The sequence below is a fragment of the Dasypus novemcinctus genome, chromosome 9 (assembly GCF_030445035.2).
Source record: "Dasypus novemcinctus isolate mDasNov1 chromosome 9, mDasNov1.1.hap2, whole genome shotgun sequence".
In the NCBI taxonomy this organism is placed as follows: domain Eukaryota; kingdom Metazoa; phylum Chordata; class Mammalia; order Cingulata; family Dasypodidae; genus Dasypus; species Dasypus novemcinctus.
In genome coordinates, this window is record NC_080681.1 from 121,156,000 (window position 1) to 121,173,852 (window position 17,853).

The 17,853-nt window shown below is 38.7% G+C and overlaps 1 protein-coding gene across 8 annotated transcripts in view; it reads right to left on the reverse strand.

Moving 5' to 3' along the window:
* Positions 1-17,853, reverse strand: part of VPS13D (vacuolar protein sorting 13 homolog D) — a 311,480-nt gene that overhangs the window by 215,884 nt on the left and 77,743 nt on the right. For all 8 annotated transcript variants that reach the window (XR_009187313.2, XR_009187314.2, XR_009187312.2 and 5 more), the window contains exons 28-35: positions 14,544-14,715; positions 14,250-14,362; positions 12,306-12,518; positions 8,839-9,104; positions 7,557-7,690; positions 4,687-4,842; positions 3,252-3,462; positions 2,014-2,088 (exon numbers count right to left, since the gene is read on the reverse strand). Coding sequence is in view for 3 of the 8 variants with exons in the window: in XM_058304369.2 (XP_058160352.1) it covers positions 2,014-2,088; positions 3,252-3,462; positions 4,687-4,842; positions 7,557-7,690; positions 8,839-9,104; positions 12,306-12,518; positions 14,250-14,362; positions 14,544-14,715 (1,340 nt within the window). In the remaining 5 variants the exon portion in view is untranslated. The remainder of the gene's footprint in view (positions 1-2,013; positions 2,089-3,251; positions 3,463-4,686; positions 4,843-7,556; positions 7,691-8,838; positions 9,105-12,305; positions 12,519-14,249; positions 14,363-14,543; positions 14,716-17,853) is intronic.

A 17,853-nucleotide genomic window follows, 5' to 3' on the forward strand; every position in this document is an offset into this window, starting at 1 on the left:
TAACTAGCCCAAAAAGCAAAGAGAAATAGGTAAAAAACCAATAAGAAGTATAAGATAACAAGGTCTACTTTTTTCAGAATGAAAAATATAATAGTAGTTTATGTTAACAATCGCCTGGTGAGAAAAGCATTTTCATACATAATGGTGGTAGTGTAACCTGCTACAGTCTGTTTAGAAAGACATTTGTCCATTTGAGTAAAGAGCCTTAAAAATATCCATACTTTTTTTTTTTTTTTTTTTTAAATTTCTCTCCCCTTCCCCCATTGTCTGCTCTCTGTATCCATTCACTGAGTCCGCTTGGATTCTTGTCAGCAGCACTGGGAATCTGACTCTTTTTTGTTGCATCATCTTGCTGCATCAACTCTCCGTGTGTGCAGCACCGCTCCTGGGCAGGCTGCGCTTTATTCACACAGGGCGGCTCTCCTTATGGGGCGTGCTCCTTGTACATGGGGCTCCCTTACGCAGGGGACACCCCTGCGTGGCACGGCACTCCCTTGCGTGCATCAGCACTGTGTGTGGGCCAGTTCACCACACGGATCAGGTCCTGGGTTTGAACCCTGGATCTGCCATGTGGTAGGCTTCCCAATATCTATACTCTTTGATACAGTATAAACAATGACTAGGTCTCTCTACCAAGGGGGTTCTTAAATACTATAGACAAAGCTCACACCAAAAATGTTCATTACAGGATTATGTATAAAACTGAAATAAAAATAACTGAGCCTCTGGCTCAGGCGATTGGGCTCCAATCTACCACATGGGAGGTCCAGGGTTCAATTCCCAGGGCCTCCTGTTGAAGGCAAGTTGGCCCACAAGGTGAGCTGGCCCATGGCGGACTGCTGGCCGAAGCAGCGAGCTGGCCCAAGCAGAAAGCTGGTGCAGCAAGATGATGCAACAAAAAGAGACAGAGAGGAGAGACAATAAGAGACACAGTGGACCAAGGAGATGAGGTGGCGCAAGAGACTAAGTACCTCTCTCCCACTCCTGAAGGTCCTGGGATCGGTTCCCAGTACTGCCTAAAGAGAAGACAAGCAGACACAGAAGAATGCACAGTGAATGGACACAGAGAGCAGACAATGGGGGTGGAGGTGGGAATTAAACCAACATTTACAAACAATTTTAATGACATGGGAAAATGCTGGTGATATAATAATTGTTCTACAATAAAACTGTAATTACAATCAATAAAATTTCATTTATAATACAATCTATAGATATATAAAGTATATACATACATAGTATGTATTATCATATAGAGAGAGAAATAGTGAGAGAGAGCAAAAACGCAAGTGTAAAGACAGGAAGAAAATACAGCAAAATAGAAAAACAAAAAGAAGGAACAGAGGAGGGAAGGTAGCGTGGTGATGAGTGGAAAGAACACAGGCTTTGGAGTTCAGAGAGACCTGGTTTTAAACCCAACAGAGCCCTAACAAGATAGGTGACCTTACACCAGGTTACTTACTCTGTCTGAGCCAGTATCCTCATCTGAAGGGGGGACAATTATACCTATCCCTCTGGACAATGACGAATCAACAAAAAAAACAAAGGCCTAGGCATAGAGGAGCTCAATGAATGGTCCTCATTACCAGTATCACGACCATTACCACAACCGCCAGTAATAGTGGTTTAGCTTTTATGAGCACTTCCTATGTGCCTGGGCCCTCTTAAGAACTTTACATATGGTGACTTATTTATATTAAACCTCTGAGAGAGGCCCTCTTATCCTCATTTTACAGATAAGGAAGACCTGGCTGAAACAGGCTAAGCAACTTGCCCACAGTCACTAGTAAGCTGCTAAGAAGTGGCAGAGTAAGGATGTGAACCCAGAAGTCAACTCCAGAGTGCACATTCTTATCCATTATAAAACACTGCTGCTCATCATTATCACTGGCCACAGGAGCCTTCTAAGTCCACTCCAGCAATCTAAGCCAGCTTGGGGGAGTAGGGAGGAAATGGGAAGGAAGCATATCACCAGGATAAACAATGAATAATGGAAACCCTGATTCAAATTACCTTGACACACCAAAAGAGCTTTGCGACAATCATCCATACTGAATCCCAGCTCTTGCAGTCTAGCCAGTTGTAACTCTAGAAAAAAAAAGTATCGAATTTTTATAAATAATTTTAGGTAAATTAATCTGTAGACTAATTTGAAAGAAGAAATTCAGAAACTGGTAACTAAAACCCTTTTTTCTTAAGTGATGAAAGCACATTTTTATAATTGTACTATTAACCATAGTCCAGGGTTTGACTCAGGGATCACTGTTTGCATGGTATAGTTCCATAATTGTTAAAATTTTTATTGTCACCATATATACAATCTAAATTTCCCCCTTTTAAGTACATTCTGATATATATATTTCAGTGCTGTTAATTGCATTCACAAGGTTGTGCTACCATCACCTCCATACATTACTAAAATACTTCCATCATTACAAAGAGGAACCCTGTACATTTTAAGCCTTATTTTCCCATTCCCTATCCCCACCCCATCCCCTGGTAAACTATATTTTGGATTCTGACTGAGTTTGCTTATTCTAATTGTTTCAAATCAGTGAAATCATACAATATTTGTCCTTTTGTAGTATCTGGCTTATTTTTCTCAACATGTCTTCCAGGTTTAATCATGTTGTCACATGCATCAGGACTTCATTCTTTTTAATGGCTGAATAATATTCCACTGTATGTATATATCACATTTTATGTATTCATTCAATGATTGATGGACACTTGGGTTGCTTCCATCTTTTGGCAGTTGTGAGTAATGCCACTATGAACATTGATGTGCAAATATCTGTTCAAGTCTCTGCTTTCAATTCTTTTGGGTATATACCAAGTTAAAACACTTCTTTTCTCTAGGCAAAATGGGTTCCTAATTAGAGACTCCTATTAAGGGTACCCTGATTTTAAGCCTTTTCTCTATATTGACTGTATTTTTAAAAGCTTAAAACTAAAACTGTTCCACATAACTTTGGAAGAAAATTCTCAAAGTTGAAAATTACACCTTAGCATTACCTTTGGATAATGCTCTGGAAGAAATTGTATACGAGGAAAAGTAGTGTAGGCTAAAGCAGTTGATTTAGGGTGTTTTTTGTTTTTAAATTTTTTAAAAAATTAGTCACATTCATGACTTACAATTATATGTAATGATACATAATTATACTCTGAACAATTGCACAAAAGAAATCTAAAAGTTAAAAAGAAGGAGGGTTATTAGGAAAATTGAGTGGGCCTTGTAGTTAAATATTTACCCAAGACAGGATCCAGGGTATGTCTTGTCCCTTCTCTGATTTCCTCACTTATACAAGATGAACCAGGAAGGTAACTGCTAATGGAGTCCTTCTCCAAGGCCGCTGAGTCTGGCACAGCAGCATTAGCTTGCTCTGGGATGGACTTTGCAATGGCAAGAAACAGCTGAACATCATTATAGGAGAGTCTGATATCCAGGGCTTGCAAATGAATCTAACAAAATAGAAAAGGTGGTAATTTTTTAAAGTTGCATTTGCTTTTTCTTCCATACCTCTTAAAAACACGGTTCCTATTTCACATTCTAATGCTCTAAGTCCAACAGACACTATACCAAATTTCTCATTTAGAAAACTGCAAAGATCTTGAAACTAAGCACTAATAACCACAAGGTAATATGCCTTAGCTATGAGGTCACAAGACTGCTCCAAGTAAAAAATTATAAGCTAGGAAAATTAGTAGAACAATTAATACTTCAGTAGGATGATTTTCATACAAATATATTAATCATTAAAGCAGAGGATCCTGGGGTAGGCAGGACTACCTATTAGCAATATTTTGTTAATTCATTTTGCTTTGATCTATTAGATTTTTTAATCTATGAAGCAATCGCTCCAACAAATTTATGTTTTTTTATTCAAATATATCCTTAAGTGAATCAAATTTCACACTAATAATCCCTGAAATCCAGTCTTTCTCAGAGATTAGCAATATAGCTACTACTGGTAAGGGCAGAATAGACACCAACATGAGGTCACTTTAAAAATGGTAATTCTGTGATGACTGAATGTCTGCCTTATTTATATACTTTTTTCTTCCTGTGAGGTACTCCTAAAATAAGAAACCAGAATAGCTTTTCTCTCTTTTTGTTTTAAACAAATCAATTTTATTGGTATATACTAATAAAGCACACCATTCATCCAAAGTACACAATCACTGGCATTTGGTATAATCACATAGTTGTGCATTCATTACTTCAATCACTATTAGAGCATTTTCATTGTTCCAATAATATTAATAATAATAATTTTTAAAAATACCAAAAAAACTCATCTCTCTTTCAATAGTTTATGGTGGATTAATTATTCCACCTCTACCAAAGAAAGAAAACACTAAATTCTTAAAGCCTTCTGTGGCTGGCTTCAGCTTCTCTCACCTCACCTTTATGTTCTCCTTACTTCCCTACATGCTCCCTGGCTTTAGTCAGACCTTACGGTTTGTAGAAATGTTAGGCCATTTCTACCCCCTAACTTTGCTTCTTCCCAGGTTTTTTACCCTCCACAAGAATGTGAGATCCACTAGGGCAGAGACAATGTCATTATTTCTTTTCAATCTGAGGAAGTAATGATAATGCTGACAGATTCAGCATAAATAAGTAATACCTACAAAGGAAAGTATATGAGGGTACATCAGTGTGTTACATAGTTTTTCCATCATTACCTCCAAGATAGGTGGAAAATCTTCACTATTAAATGCATCCATCAATCCTGAACTGTTCTGATACGATGAATTTCCCACCAGCTCCACCTGAATTTGTACTGGATCAACAATTGAAAGAGCTGTATCATGCTCATTCCCTAGTCGACATGAAAACACCTACAGAACGAAATAAAACATGGGAAGAGTTAATGTATAGGGAAGCGGATGTGGCTCAAGTGATAGAGCTTCTGCCTACCATATGGGAGGACCCGGGTTCGATCCCTGGGGCCTCCTGGTAAAAAAAGAAGAGAAAGCATGCCCACGTGGCAAGCCAGTGCCCACATGAGTGCCTACAGGGTAAGCACAAGTGTCCACGAGTGCCCGCTGGGCGAGCCAGTGCCCGTGCGAGTGCCCACATGGTAAACCAGTGCCTGCGCAAGTGAGTCACACGGCAAGATGACGATGCATCAAGAGAGAGACAAGGGGAGAGTCAGGGTGAAGCACAGCAGAAACCAGGAACTGAGGTGGCGCAATTGACAGGGAAACTTTCTCCACATCGGAGGTCCCCAGGATCAAATCCTGGTGAATCCTAGAGGAGAGAAAAGAAGAAGACAACACAGACAGCAAAAACAACAGGGCAGGAGCAGGGGAAGGGGGAAAATAAATAAATAAATATTTTTTAAAAATAAAGAGTTAATGTATCATTTAGGAAGAGTCAGTGGAAAAAAGACTGTCTCATGTTATCAAAAGACCTGTAACATCTGCTGAAATAAATACTGCGAAGAGAAGGATGGTATTCTCAGTTGATGCCAAGGGCATGAACAGTGGCTCACCAGAGTGAAAAGGTAGTTTAACAACAGGTATCAAAAGTCTAAAACCTTATACTCTTTGATTCAACAAACTAACTTCTACGAGGTAGCCTGTGGAAAGACTACAAAGCATAAATTCACTCAACCATTATTTAATAGTAAAAATATTTTAAAACTAAAAAATATATAGGAAGAACAATGAAGTTTATTTATCTACTCAATGGACTATTTTCCAGCCATTTAAAATGACAGTTAAAAAGATCATTTGGAATGTAGGAAGATAGTTATTAATAAAAAGAGATTATGCAAAAATGCATTGTGAATAAAATAATATTATGCCATGACTTTCTTTTTAGGAAAGAAATGTCTATATAGATTACATATGGTAGGATAGGTGATTTTCCCCCTCCCCTTTACCAATTTTATGTAACATATTGTTACTTTCATAATTAAAAAGTAAATACATTAATTGTTGAATCTGGGTGGTGGGTACATAGGGCTTTATTATACTATTCTGTTTACTTTGTATATGTTTGAAATTTTCTACAATAAAAAGTTTAAAATAAATAAATTTAGTTATGGAGAGAGGGAAGAGAGGGCAGGAGGGAGAAAGGAAGGACTCTTATTCTAGGATCAAATTTTGTGCACTCAAGAAGAGCACAAAGGAAAGAAGAGACAGCATTCATAATTCATCACAGTCCCCCTTTGCCCTTTTTTGGCATGTTTTAGCACTGTTGGAAAACATGTGACACCAAGGGCCTTTGTTTTATTCAAAATTAGCTCTTTCTGTTCTCCTTATAAATTCTCCTCCAATGATGTATTGAAGAGGTCTTAAAATGCAGATCCAGTTGTGCTGCCTAAAGAACAAGATTGAAAGGAGTTTCTAGGAATCTCAAATATTTTGCCATGCAGTTTTTCTAAGGCTTTAGAGCAGAAAAGTTTCATTTTCCTTTTTCCTTCAGGGGCTTCTACTACACAAAACCCAATTGTACCTGACAGTTCATTAATCAATCACCAAGATTTTCCATTCAAAGCTAGCATTGTGGTGATTTGGAAAGCAAATGAATTACAATTTTATGATCAACATGCACCATATCAGTATGCAAATCATTCCTCTCTAACTCGGTTTCTTTACATGAGGGAAACAAGTGGTCAAGAAGTGAAGTCTCTGCATGTTTTATTCATCTATAGCTGATTCCCCCCTCCCCCCAACAAAAAAAGTACCATATGCTGCTGACAGTGAAAATAAGTTTTATTCAACCTCTGAGCAACACCACTGGGAAGAACAGGGTATGAGAAGTTCAGTCATAAAGGAAAAGGGTGAGTAGCCCCTCACTAGCCCTGCCCAAACACTCTATCACTATTTAACAAGAGGAACAGTCGCTGAGATCAGTAATTCAAGAACATTTGATAGAGACAACAATCTGCCTCATTTCCTCTTCTCTCTCTACAAGCCATGCCTTAAAAGAAGGCAGAGTAGATTTTTGCTCAATATTGTGTAATGTATTTTACAGGCTACTCCAGTGCAAATGCTCTCCTGCATGAGATTTTATCAGAGCCTTATGCAGCACTATGAAGAGTCACTCCTTTAGGTTATGCGTTGCTCTGTAAAGCTCCCTTATTATAGATGACATATTCCTGAAAAGATAATAAACAAACTACTTAGCACCTTTTATAAACAAGTTTCCCTTACCACAGAGTTCTAGCTCTTCATAGAGATAAGTGCTCAACGAGGGGCAAGGGAAGCAGGGGGCAAAGAAGACAACGTCCTCACCATCACCAACTTGCCAAAGACCAGCCCTGCAGAGCAGTCTCCCTAAACTTCCTGAGGAAGAGAAGATGTAAGAAAAATAGTAGAGACCTTCTGCCTAGTCTTAGGTTAATATTAGAGGATGGAACAGAACTCATATGTTAGAATAGCCTGGTAGAGCTGAGGAGAAAATGAAGAAGGAAAGAGAACAAGGGGTCTTCCAATTCCATGAATTATTTTCCTTAATGAACATTAAGGAGGCAAAATTCTCTCTCAGGTGTTTTTCTCTTGAGCCAAACAGGGAGTGCTCTCACCAACACAGAGATTCTTACCTCAATGCCAAACAAACTTCCTGAAAAGGGGCGATCAACAAACCGGGGCTTATAGGTGAGCACTGTGGTGCCTTTCAGAATAATGGCACTGGTATCAAAGCAGGACACATCTTCAACCGCCACAAACTCCGTGCCTGGAGAGGACAGCAGTATCAGTCAATCCAAAGTGGGAAGCTGGAAAACACCAGGCAGTGGCAAACTACATGGCACATGTCCACCGGGGGAGAACATTTGCCAGGAAGATTTGTTCTCCAGGATGCCTGTCAGCATTTTGCTGTACTGTTGGTTCCCAACAAATTCTGGGTCTCTTGCCAGGTAGAGCTGAGCTATCCGAGCACCACCAAGGCAGAAATGGATTTGAATCCAGTTTCTCTCTCCAGAACATATTTTTAGGCTAGGTCCCCTGAAAGGTCTACCAGATACTGAGAAACAGAGAAAAGCATGCCTTTTCCAGAGACGACCTGCTTTAAAACCACAGGCAGCAGACTGAGCTATTAAAGTGGGTCAGCAGTACGAGACACTACATCACCTAGGTGGCTGGTCAAGGTGTTTAAAAAGGATGTAGATAAATTTAATGTAGGCATTTTTAAAATAGTGGTTGCAGATGCTTTCCTTCTCATTGGTATATGGCAATTGTACTCTGCTTTACACTATGTTTTTATCAAAATTTGTGAATAGATTCAATTTCTGAAACTGAATCCATTTAAAATGCATTGTGTTAACCAGCTTCTTCCCAACCATTGAGAAGTAGGTAGGGGATAAAACAAAAATAAATACATAAATATATACAGATGCACTAGAAGAGTTCATTATTTAACCAAAACCATAGTAAATCTATTTATAATGGAAAATATACTTTTGTAAAGAAAATAGCAATCCCCTCACTTACTTACCTTCTTAACTCAGATTTTCACATACCACATTTGCCTAAACTCAGTAAGGCACATCTGCTGGAGCTCTAAAGATCAAACAGAAAATTGAAGCCAGATTTCACATTGGGAAAAAAGACCACTGCCCAGGCGGTGCCCAGGCGGGTACTTGGGGCTGCACACATGTACGGGAACAGCAAAGGAGGTCAAGAGCTCCCTGGAGCCTTCACTGTGGATCAGGTGTCCCCAACTGGAGACAGGTCAAGAACCTCAATGCCTATTAGTCCTTGAAAGATGCAAATATCTAAGTGCTTGAGTTAAAAATGAGAAGCGACAAACACGTCATTCTATCAAGTACACACTGAGCTTAACATCCAAATTGGAGTCAGTAGGTTTCCCCTACATATAATCACCTGTTACATTGATCTTGACCTCCAGGTGCCTCTCAGTGGACATAGGAAGGGAAGACCGCTTGGTAACTACCCCACTTTTCACAGTTTTGGGAACTGCAGCAGATTCACTACTAGAGTTACGGTGGCGAGAACGAGTAACATGATCTTGTTTCTTAATATCACTGGGAGTGTGGAGAAAATCGTGGACTAACAGTAGCCAGTCAAATATGAGAAACACACGGAGATTGTTGAGAACTATTGTAAAACAAGAAGAATCCTTGGTAGATCTACAAAAAGACAGAAAAAAAGAAGAGGAATGAAGAAGCATAATATTTCAATAATCTATAAATTTATTACTCAGTTTTGGCAGCTTATATTCCAGTATTTTCTAACCTGACAACTTTGAGAATCAACAAACTCCAAATACTGGTTTAATAGCACATTCAATTGTATCTTTTTCAAAGCTAATCATATTTTTAAAGAGGAAGGTATATAGAAGCAGCATAATATAGTTCAGTGGATCTCAACTGGGGGTGATTTTGCTCCCCTGGAGATTATGTGGCAATGCCTGGAGACATTTTTCACTGTCACACATGTGGAGGTTGCTATCAGCATCTGGTGGGAAGATGCCACAGAGGCTGATAAACATCCTACAGTGCAAAGGACAGCCCCCACCACAAAGAATCATCCTGCCCCAAATGCCAATAGTGCCAAGATTGAGAAAATGTGGTAAAGCAGAAAGAGCACAGGCTTTGATGTCAGAGATGCATCTTAAATCTAACTATCAGAAGTTGTATTAGCTTGGGTGAGTCACCTACCTTCTCTGAACCGGTTTCCTCACTTAGAAGAGCTAAAACACCTGGCACATAGCAGTTTCGATAACCATCAGTTTGCTTTCTAACAAACTATTTCAAAAAGATCAATGAGGAACTCCTTCTTCAATGTTAAGAATCACTTCTCTATACTCCAAGTTTATATATTGATGGTTTCTCTAAGCTGAAACCAAACTGATCATCCAGATCTTTTGGTCTGAGGAGGAGGGCAAATCATGACAGTCACCAAAGCATATCCCTAAGTACTGTACAGGTAAAATCGGAGGTGGAGGAGAATACTAGTTTTGGGGTCCTCATTACCCCAAATGCTATATTACATGTGAAAGTTCAAGGAGGCCTCTTTCAGACCCTGCCTCAAACCATGGTGTGGTAAAGGGCTTATCTGAGCCCTACTGGTAGGCACAGCCAAGTAAGACAGAAGAAAAATGGGCTAGGGACAGGTCCACAGGGTTTTCTGAGCTGAATCTGGTCCTATAAGCTCACATGAGGGACTCCAGGGCTCCAGCTACTACATGTACCTGGTTTCCTCTCTAAGGTGCTCCTCTTCAGGATAAACTAGTGTGGGGGAAATTTCTAAGGCTGATTTCTCTAGTCTCTCATTTCTCCAAAACAGGCTCACTGCCTCCCCAAAGAGGACACAATGATGCATGTCTCCCTTCTACGCATTTTACCCTTTTGTGATAGAGAAAAAATGCTGCCCTCAGTAAAATCTTTCTACCCCATTTTGAACACAGATTATCAGAGTTAGACACTCACTGGAAAGTCAAAGTGTGTCTGAACCCTTTTCTGGAAAATATTTCAAGCCTTTAAACACTGTGAAGTGATTTATATTTGACATACAAAATCCCAACAGAAGAGTAATTCTTCTTGAGACACAGAAGGCATTCAAAAGCCCCAATCAAGAGAACATTTTAACCCTCTCACCAACAATGATATTTCTGTTACCAAGAAGGAAGTTAACACTTCATCTTTTGCTCTAAGAAATTATAGACCAAAGGGAGAGATTGAACCCAGAATAATATTTCAAGACTCCATATCCTCCTATATATTAAAAATATGATAGGTCAGACAACGAGCTGATAGTTTAGGAAGCTAGATCAATACAAAGAAAGCAAACTCAAAAAGGAATTGTTTCAGCAGATGGATCAAACATGTGCAAGCCTCCTGCTCCTTCAAATAAAGGAAATGCAAATCACGACCATTTCATCTGACTACAATCAGCCCTACAACTAGAGAGCTGGTAGGCCTGAAGGCCATGAAAAAGAACAGGGGCTCTGAAGTTAAGGATCTAAGTTTGAGTTTTGACCATTTCACTTACTAGCTGTGTGACCCTGCAAGGGTTGTTTAAGCTCTACAATCTTCTATTTCTGCATCTGTAAAGTGGGGAAGAAGTCGCCACTTGGCAGACTTGTTATAAGGATTAAATTAACAGTAAGCAAAATGCCTGGCTCTTCATTTTGACCTATTCCTATTATTGACCTTTTAAAAAACTCATGCAAAATGACTACTTTGGTAGATTTCCGAAAAGTACATGGAGAGACCATGACCTCTTCAGAAAAAAAAAAAAAATCTGAACTCTGGAGAATTCACTGAACAGTTCATTGAAATGTCACGCATACATAAGCATATAAATACAAGAATAGTCCTGATGACTTTTGTTTTCTTTTCTGCCTAACCCCCTAGTTTTTCTCAGCCCTTTTTTTACTTACTGTCTCATAGTTACAACATACCGACAACAATAAGCATTAATCTGATAAAACTGACATCATTTCCAAAGATCTCCTTTTGGCTTTTCATTGAAGGATTTCTTTAGATCAGACCTAATTTTCCATTTTCCAGGCTTCAGGTCTGTGCTCACTTAGCCGTTAAATCTCACAGTTATATATCATTAAATAAAATAAACTACATCAGGAATAGTAACAGCTACCATCTGTGCCAAGCAGTATGCCAGAATTATCTCGTTTAATTATTTTCATCAATCCTATGAGATGGTTACAGTTATTTTTCTCAGTTTTATAGAAGAGCTAATTTCAGCTCAAAGAGGTTAAACAACTTGTCCTAGGACAGAGAACTAGAAAGTTAAATAGGTTAAGGTTCTGAGCTGAGATCTGTCCAATTCCAAAACATGTGCCCTCTCCACACACAACACTGCCTCTCATAATACCAGAAAGAAAAACATAATCTAGTTCAAAGAGTCTAAAGCCCTTAACACATGGAGAACTGAGCCAACAAGGCTTAAATGGGTAAATAGGTCATTTAAGTCAGAACCATCTAACTTCCTTTATTTGTAGAGACCAAAAGTCCTTTTTTCCCCTTAAACCAGCATAATTTTTTCCTTCCCTAAGTTATTTTATACATTAAAATAATCTACAGCTTCCAAGGAGGTTTATTTTAAGGACCTGGTTCAGTTTTGAACTACTTTATTTGTTTAAAGCAACAGGGACACCTTTTGGCCAATAAATGAAACTGCAAGGTTACGGGAATAATATGGTAACATAGAGTACATTGCATTGATTAAGCATTATCCATTTAGGTTTTTCATGATGCTGCAATCCCTTGGTGTCCCAGAGTCAACATGAACTTGGCCAAGTGGCTACCAAAGGAAATGTCTCGATAAAGAAAGGAAGGCAGTCTCAGGGTCTCAGATCCTACTACCTGAAATGCAGTTCAATCTGAATAGATCCATGGGGAGTGTTGCTGTTCTTGGAAGGCTGAAAGATACAGCTGAACACATTTGTCACACCAGGATTTGTCTTCTGCCCAGCAAAGCGGGTATCAAAAGCCATCATGGAATGGGAAACCAAGTTAATGGACTTGGTTTGGTTGGAAAAACTCTCATAAAGTAGTTTGCATTTCTTAAAGTCAAACCTAAAAGGGAGAAAACAGACCAGATACTAAATATAACTCTGCCATTTTATAAAACTAAGAAAATTCAAGATGATAACACAAAATTATAAATATATCTAAGTTCTATGAAGGAGAAGACTTTCATTTGGAGATCTTTCATTGATTTTGTTAAAAGAGCCCTCAAAATGAATTTAGTGTCATGTGCACTACTTCGTGAGGAATATACCATGTTTATTATATTCTTGGTTCATTTGCATTCCCATTTCTACCATAAGTCTAAGGAGGCAATATATCTGTAGTAATCCAAAATTCTTTCTAGTTCCTCTGGAATCCGAAGTAGGATTGCAGGTTTAGCATGTCAAATGTCCCTTTAGACCAAAAAAAATTAATTTCCTTTCTTATTACATCTTCATAGTCTTGTCCTCCATTTACCAACTCCTAGGCTGCACAGAAAATTCTATCTCCAGAATTTTAAGATCATTAAAGCTTAAAGGGAATAACCAGAATAATGCTCTCCATATAGAAAAATAATATAACTGAGTCACCAAGAGGAAATGCATTTGGAAGTGCCCCTCCTTTTTTTAAGTACAAGAGAAAGCTGCAGTGAGCATTGTAAAATTACTGCGTACCATAATAAAGAATATTTACAGAATCATGAACTTTTCTCTATGCGGACAAAAACTAATGATACAGCTAGTCATTTAAAAATATTGCTTGGTCACAAGATAATCAATCTCGGTCTCCAGCTTTACTGTACCAAGCTCTCATTAGCTGAGTTAGATACAGAATTTGACAGTTTCCAGGAAAAGACAAAAATAGAAGGTAGAGTGGTTCAGTAGGGAAAACACAAGCCTTGAAGTCCTGTTTTCAAATATGACTTGCAGGCATATGACCTTAGTAGTCAAAAACTCTATTTGGAAAATAGAGGTAATATCTGCCCAGCTACCTTACAGGGTTTTTAAGAGAACAAATAGAAAGGTAAGCCTATTAAGTATGAAAATATACTGCATTCTTTAAAGTTCTATATCATTAATCAAATTCAAATTGACCATGCAAGTGATATAAATAAGTGAACTGCTCGGTAAGCATACGCACCACCTACAGGGAGCAGTTGCTACTCAGCTTCTATATGTTTCCAAGTGAGACTGTGGGCCCAGTATTGCAAAAGATTCCAATTTTTCAAAAAAGGCTGAATTCCAGTCTTTTGGGATGAAATCCCCAAATTTTTAAATGTCAGACATATAGGTGGCAATTAGTGCTTCTCGCCAAATAATTTTGGCTCCCCCCTTCCCAGGTATAAAGTAAGATTTATTTCTTGACTAATCTGTTGTTGTGTGGAACCCATATGACTAGTTCTGGCCAAGGAGATTTTCCAAAGCATTTAATTGCCATTCAAGTCCCCAAGCTATAGTTTTTTTCTCTCTGGCACATCACACACAGGTTTCCTTGTCAGCTTGAGTGGCTACAATGAGCAGAACACCTCCTAAAACCTAGAATGGACATGTACATAGTATGAGAGAGAAAGACACCTTCATTGTTTTAAGCCACTGTTTGAGGACTGTTTGTTACTACAGCATAATCTAACCTATCTTGACTGATATAGGAACAAATTTAAACTTTTAAAAAATACTCTGCAGACCACATTCAGCCAGTGGGCCACCATTCTGCAACCTCTGATTTATGCTAAAACAAAACACTTACATTATTTTTATTACTATTACTAATAGTAAAATACTATAATTAAAGTCATACCTGGCTAGGGACCCAGTACCTTCTTTTCCTTTTGGATCTTTAAGCTCCAGACTTACATTTACCATATCAATGAGGAAACACATGCAAGTGTACACTTCTCCACTCAGAACAGTCTGCAAAAGAAAGTGCTGATCAATCTATAGTTGATAATGTCAACTAAAAATTTGGTTACTATTTCAAGAAATCTAATTTGCTTGTTCCACCTTCTTTCCCCAGGCGAATGAGAAATATGTAGCTAGGGTGACCATCAGCTGAGAATATGAGAGTTAGAGAACAACATAAGGTCTCACTTACGTGAATTCTTGGATCTTGTAAATCATAAGGCCGCATAAATTCCTCTATGGGTTCTCCTAGGTTGTTCTCCAATAAGCCACGGATCAGCTTGTATTTACACAAATCCAGGGAGCAGTGGACTGAAGATAGATTGCCATGGATAGCTATGTCTGGCACAGTATGACTTATTTCTCTATGGAAAAAAAAAAAAGGTCACTTTCCAAACAAATCACTAAGTTAACATTGCCATAGCTTACATCTGATAATGCACCAACCAGTTAATTTTTCATTTCTTTCTTTTTTTTGGGGGGGGGGGTCTTTTTGGTTGGCTTTTTGTTTGTTTACTTGTTAATTTTCCATTTCTAATGACAAAAATTTAGACATGGCTCTTAATCAAGCAAGTTAGTTGGGTTGAGTGTCATGGTTCAGCTACAAAAAGAAGTTTTTTTTCCCTTACAAAATTTACATTTAGAAAATCCTTTAATCTACATATGATGATCTAACTAATCTGTTAATAGGAAAAACCTTATGCTACTCAGAAATAGCTTCAATATTATAGTTGGGAAAGCAATAAAAAAAAAGCTCTTTAGATTGAGTAGTAACTAAAGAAAAGAAAGCAGTATTTCATACTGAATCCAGGCTAGATATAAGGAAAGACCTCAAAGAGGTCACTTGTATTGACTGAGCTAGGCAGAAGTGAAGGTGAAAATGAGCAGTACCCTGAGGGAAAGGAAATCTCTGACCCAGCACTGAAGAGCTTTCTCTACCTTCGAATGGATTACGTGGACCCCACTGATCCTGCAGATATTATGCTCTGAGTATATAAAGTGGAGGGTTAGAACTGAAGTGGAAGAGGAATATAAAACTCTACTTTGTAAAGAAAAGCCTACATACATTAAAGTTAAAGAACACTAACAACACAATCAAGAAAGAGAAACTGGAAAGGATTCCCAAGTACCATCCCAGGTTTCTGTTTCTGAGGTGGGAGAAACTGAGAGAACACCTTGTGTTTAATATGACCTCTATCTGGGCTAATGGAGTATAATTATCTGATGTAAACACTGATGGAAGTGGGTAAAGTTTAGACAAGCAGATAGCAAAGCACATTATTAAAAAAAGCATTGCTTGAAAAGATAAAAGTGTTTGATTTCTAAATAATAAGTCTTGAGACTCCTAAGCCAGTAAAACCAAACACAGCCCATGCCAACCACCACGAATGCCAACGTGAATAACAAGAACAACTATCACATTCTGGCCAGGTTGTTCTGTGTTTCACTCTGTGCTTCTCTTTGAGCCTGAGAAGATGGCAGAACAGGTGTCCAAGTCGGTGCTGTTTGTGTGTCTGGGTAACAATTGTTGAAGCAGTGTTCAGAAAATTTGTAACTGATCAAAATATTTCAGATAACCGGCAGATAGACAGTGCTGCCATACCCATATACAACAATTTGAGACAAGAAACCCTCCTGATTATCAAGGGCAAAGCTGCATGAAGAAGCAGATATTCCTATGAATCATATTGCCCAGCAGGTTACCACAGAAGATTTTGCCACATGTAATTATATACTATGTATGGATGAAAACAATCTGAGAAAGTTGAATTAAAAAAAGTAATCAAGTTAAAAACTGTAAAGCTAAAATCAAACTACTTAGAAGCTATGATCCACAAAAATAACTTATTATTGAAGATCCCTATTATGGAAATGACTCTGGCTTTGAGAATGTGTACCAGCAGTGTGTGTGAGGTGCTACAGAACATTTTTGGAGAAGTCACAGTAAAGCTGCATCCATTCATTGTTAAAGGCCAACAACGATTAACATCTTTACAGTAATTGTCTATATTTTTCAATCAGTGTGTTAAAGTAATATTTCACAGCTCAAGGCCATGACTGCTTTTACAACTATTTCTCATGTTAAAAAATAATTGTGGGGAAGTGGATGTGGCTCAAGTGATTGAGCTCCCACCTACCACATGGGAGGTTCTAGGTTCGGTTCCTGGTGCCTCCTAAAGAAGACGAGCAAGACAGTGAGCTGATATGATGGGCAGGCACAGCAAGCAGTCGCAACAAGATGACACAAGAGACACGAGGAAAACATAATGAGATACAACAAAGCAGGGAGTGGAGATGGCTCAAGCAATTAGGTGCCTCCCTCCCCCATCAAAGGTCCCAGATTCAGTTCCCAGTGCTTACTAAAAAGAAGACTAGCAAACAACAAACAGACACAGCAAATGCAAACAATGAGGGGGTAGGGAGAAATAAAATTTTTAAAAAATAATAATTGTGGGGAGCAGATGTGGCTCAAGCAACTGAGCTCCTGCCTCTCAAATGAGAGGTCTCAAGTTTGGCTCCTGGTGCCTCCTGAAAAAACAAACAAACAAATAAAACTAACCCAGGGAAGTCTCTGTGGCTCAGTGGTTAAGCATCAGCTTTCCACATATGAGGTCCTGTGTTCAATCTCTGGCCCCAAGTACCTGCTCCCCACATACAAAGGCCCAGGTTTGATCCCCTGTACCTCCTAAAAATAAAACAAAATTAAAAAAAACAACTTAGCAATCTGATGTAGCTCAGTGATTGAGTGTCAGCTTCTCAAACACAAGGTCCTAGGTTCAATCCCCAGTTCCAATACCACAAAAAAGAAAAAGAAAAAGAAAAAATTATTGGGGAACAGATATAACTCAAATAGTGGAGCACCTGCTTCCTATGTACAAGGTCCCAGGTTCAATTACCGGTACTGCCTAAAAACAAAACAAAACAAATGAAAAACCAATGGGGAGCAGATGTAGCTCAGTGGATGAGTGCCTGCTACCCATGTACGAGGTTCTGGGTTCAATCCCTGGTACCTCCCAAAAAAAAAAAAAACAATAATTGTGATGGAAATTAGTGTTGTGTTTGGCAAAAGAATAAAAATCTTTGATTCAGACAGTTTGGGGTTCATTAAATGTTCTTATACAAATTGTACCTCTTATCTTGCCCCAATTACAGAAACAGTGGAACAAACAGAACCACAAAATGTTTTGCATATGTTTTGTAACACAGTAATTTCTTTCCAGTGTTTAATCTTTTTTTTTTTAAAGATTTATTTTTTATTTCTCTCCCCCCTCCCGCCCCCCTACCAGTTGTCTGCTCTCTGTGTCCATTCGCTGTGTGTTCTTCTGTGACCGCTTCTATCCTTATCAGCGGCACCAGGAATCTGTGTCTCTTTTTGTTGTGTCATCTTGTTGTGTCAGCTCTCCGTGTGTGCGGCACCATTCTTGGGCAGGCTGCACTTTCTTTCGCGCTGGGCGGCTCTCCTTATGGGGCATACTCCTTGTGCGTGGGGCTCCCCTACATGG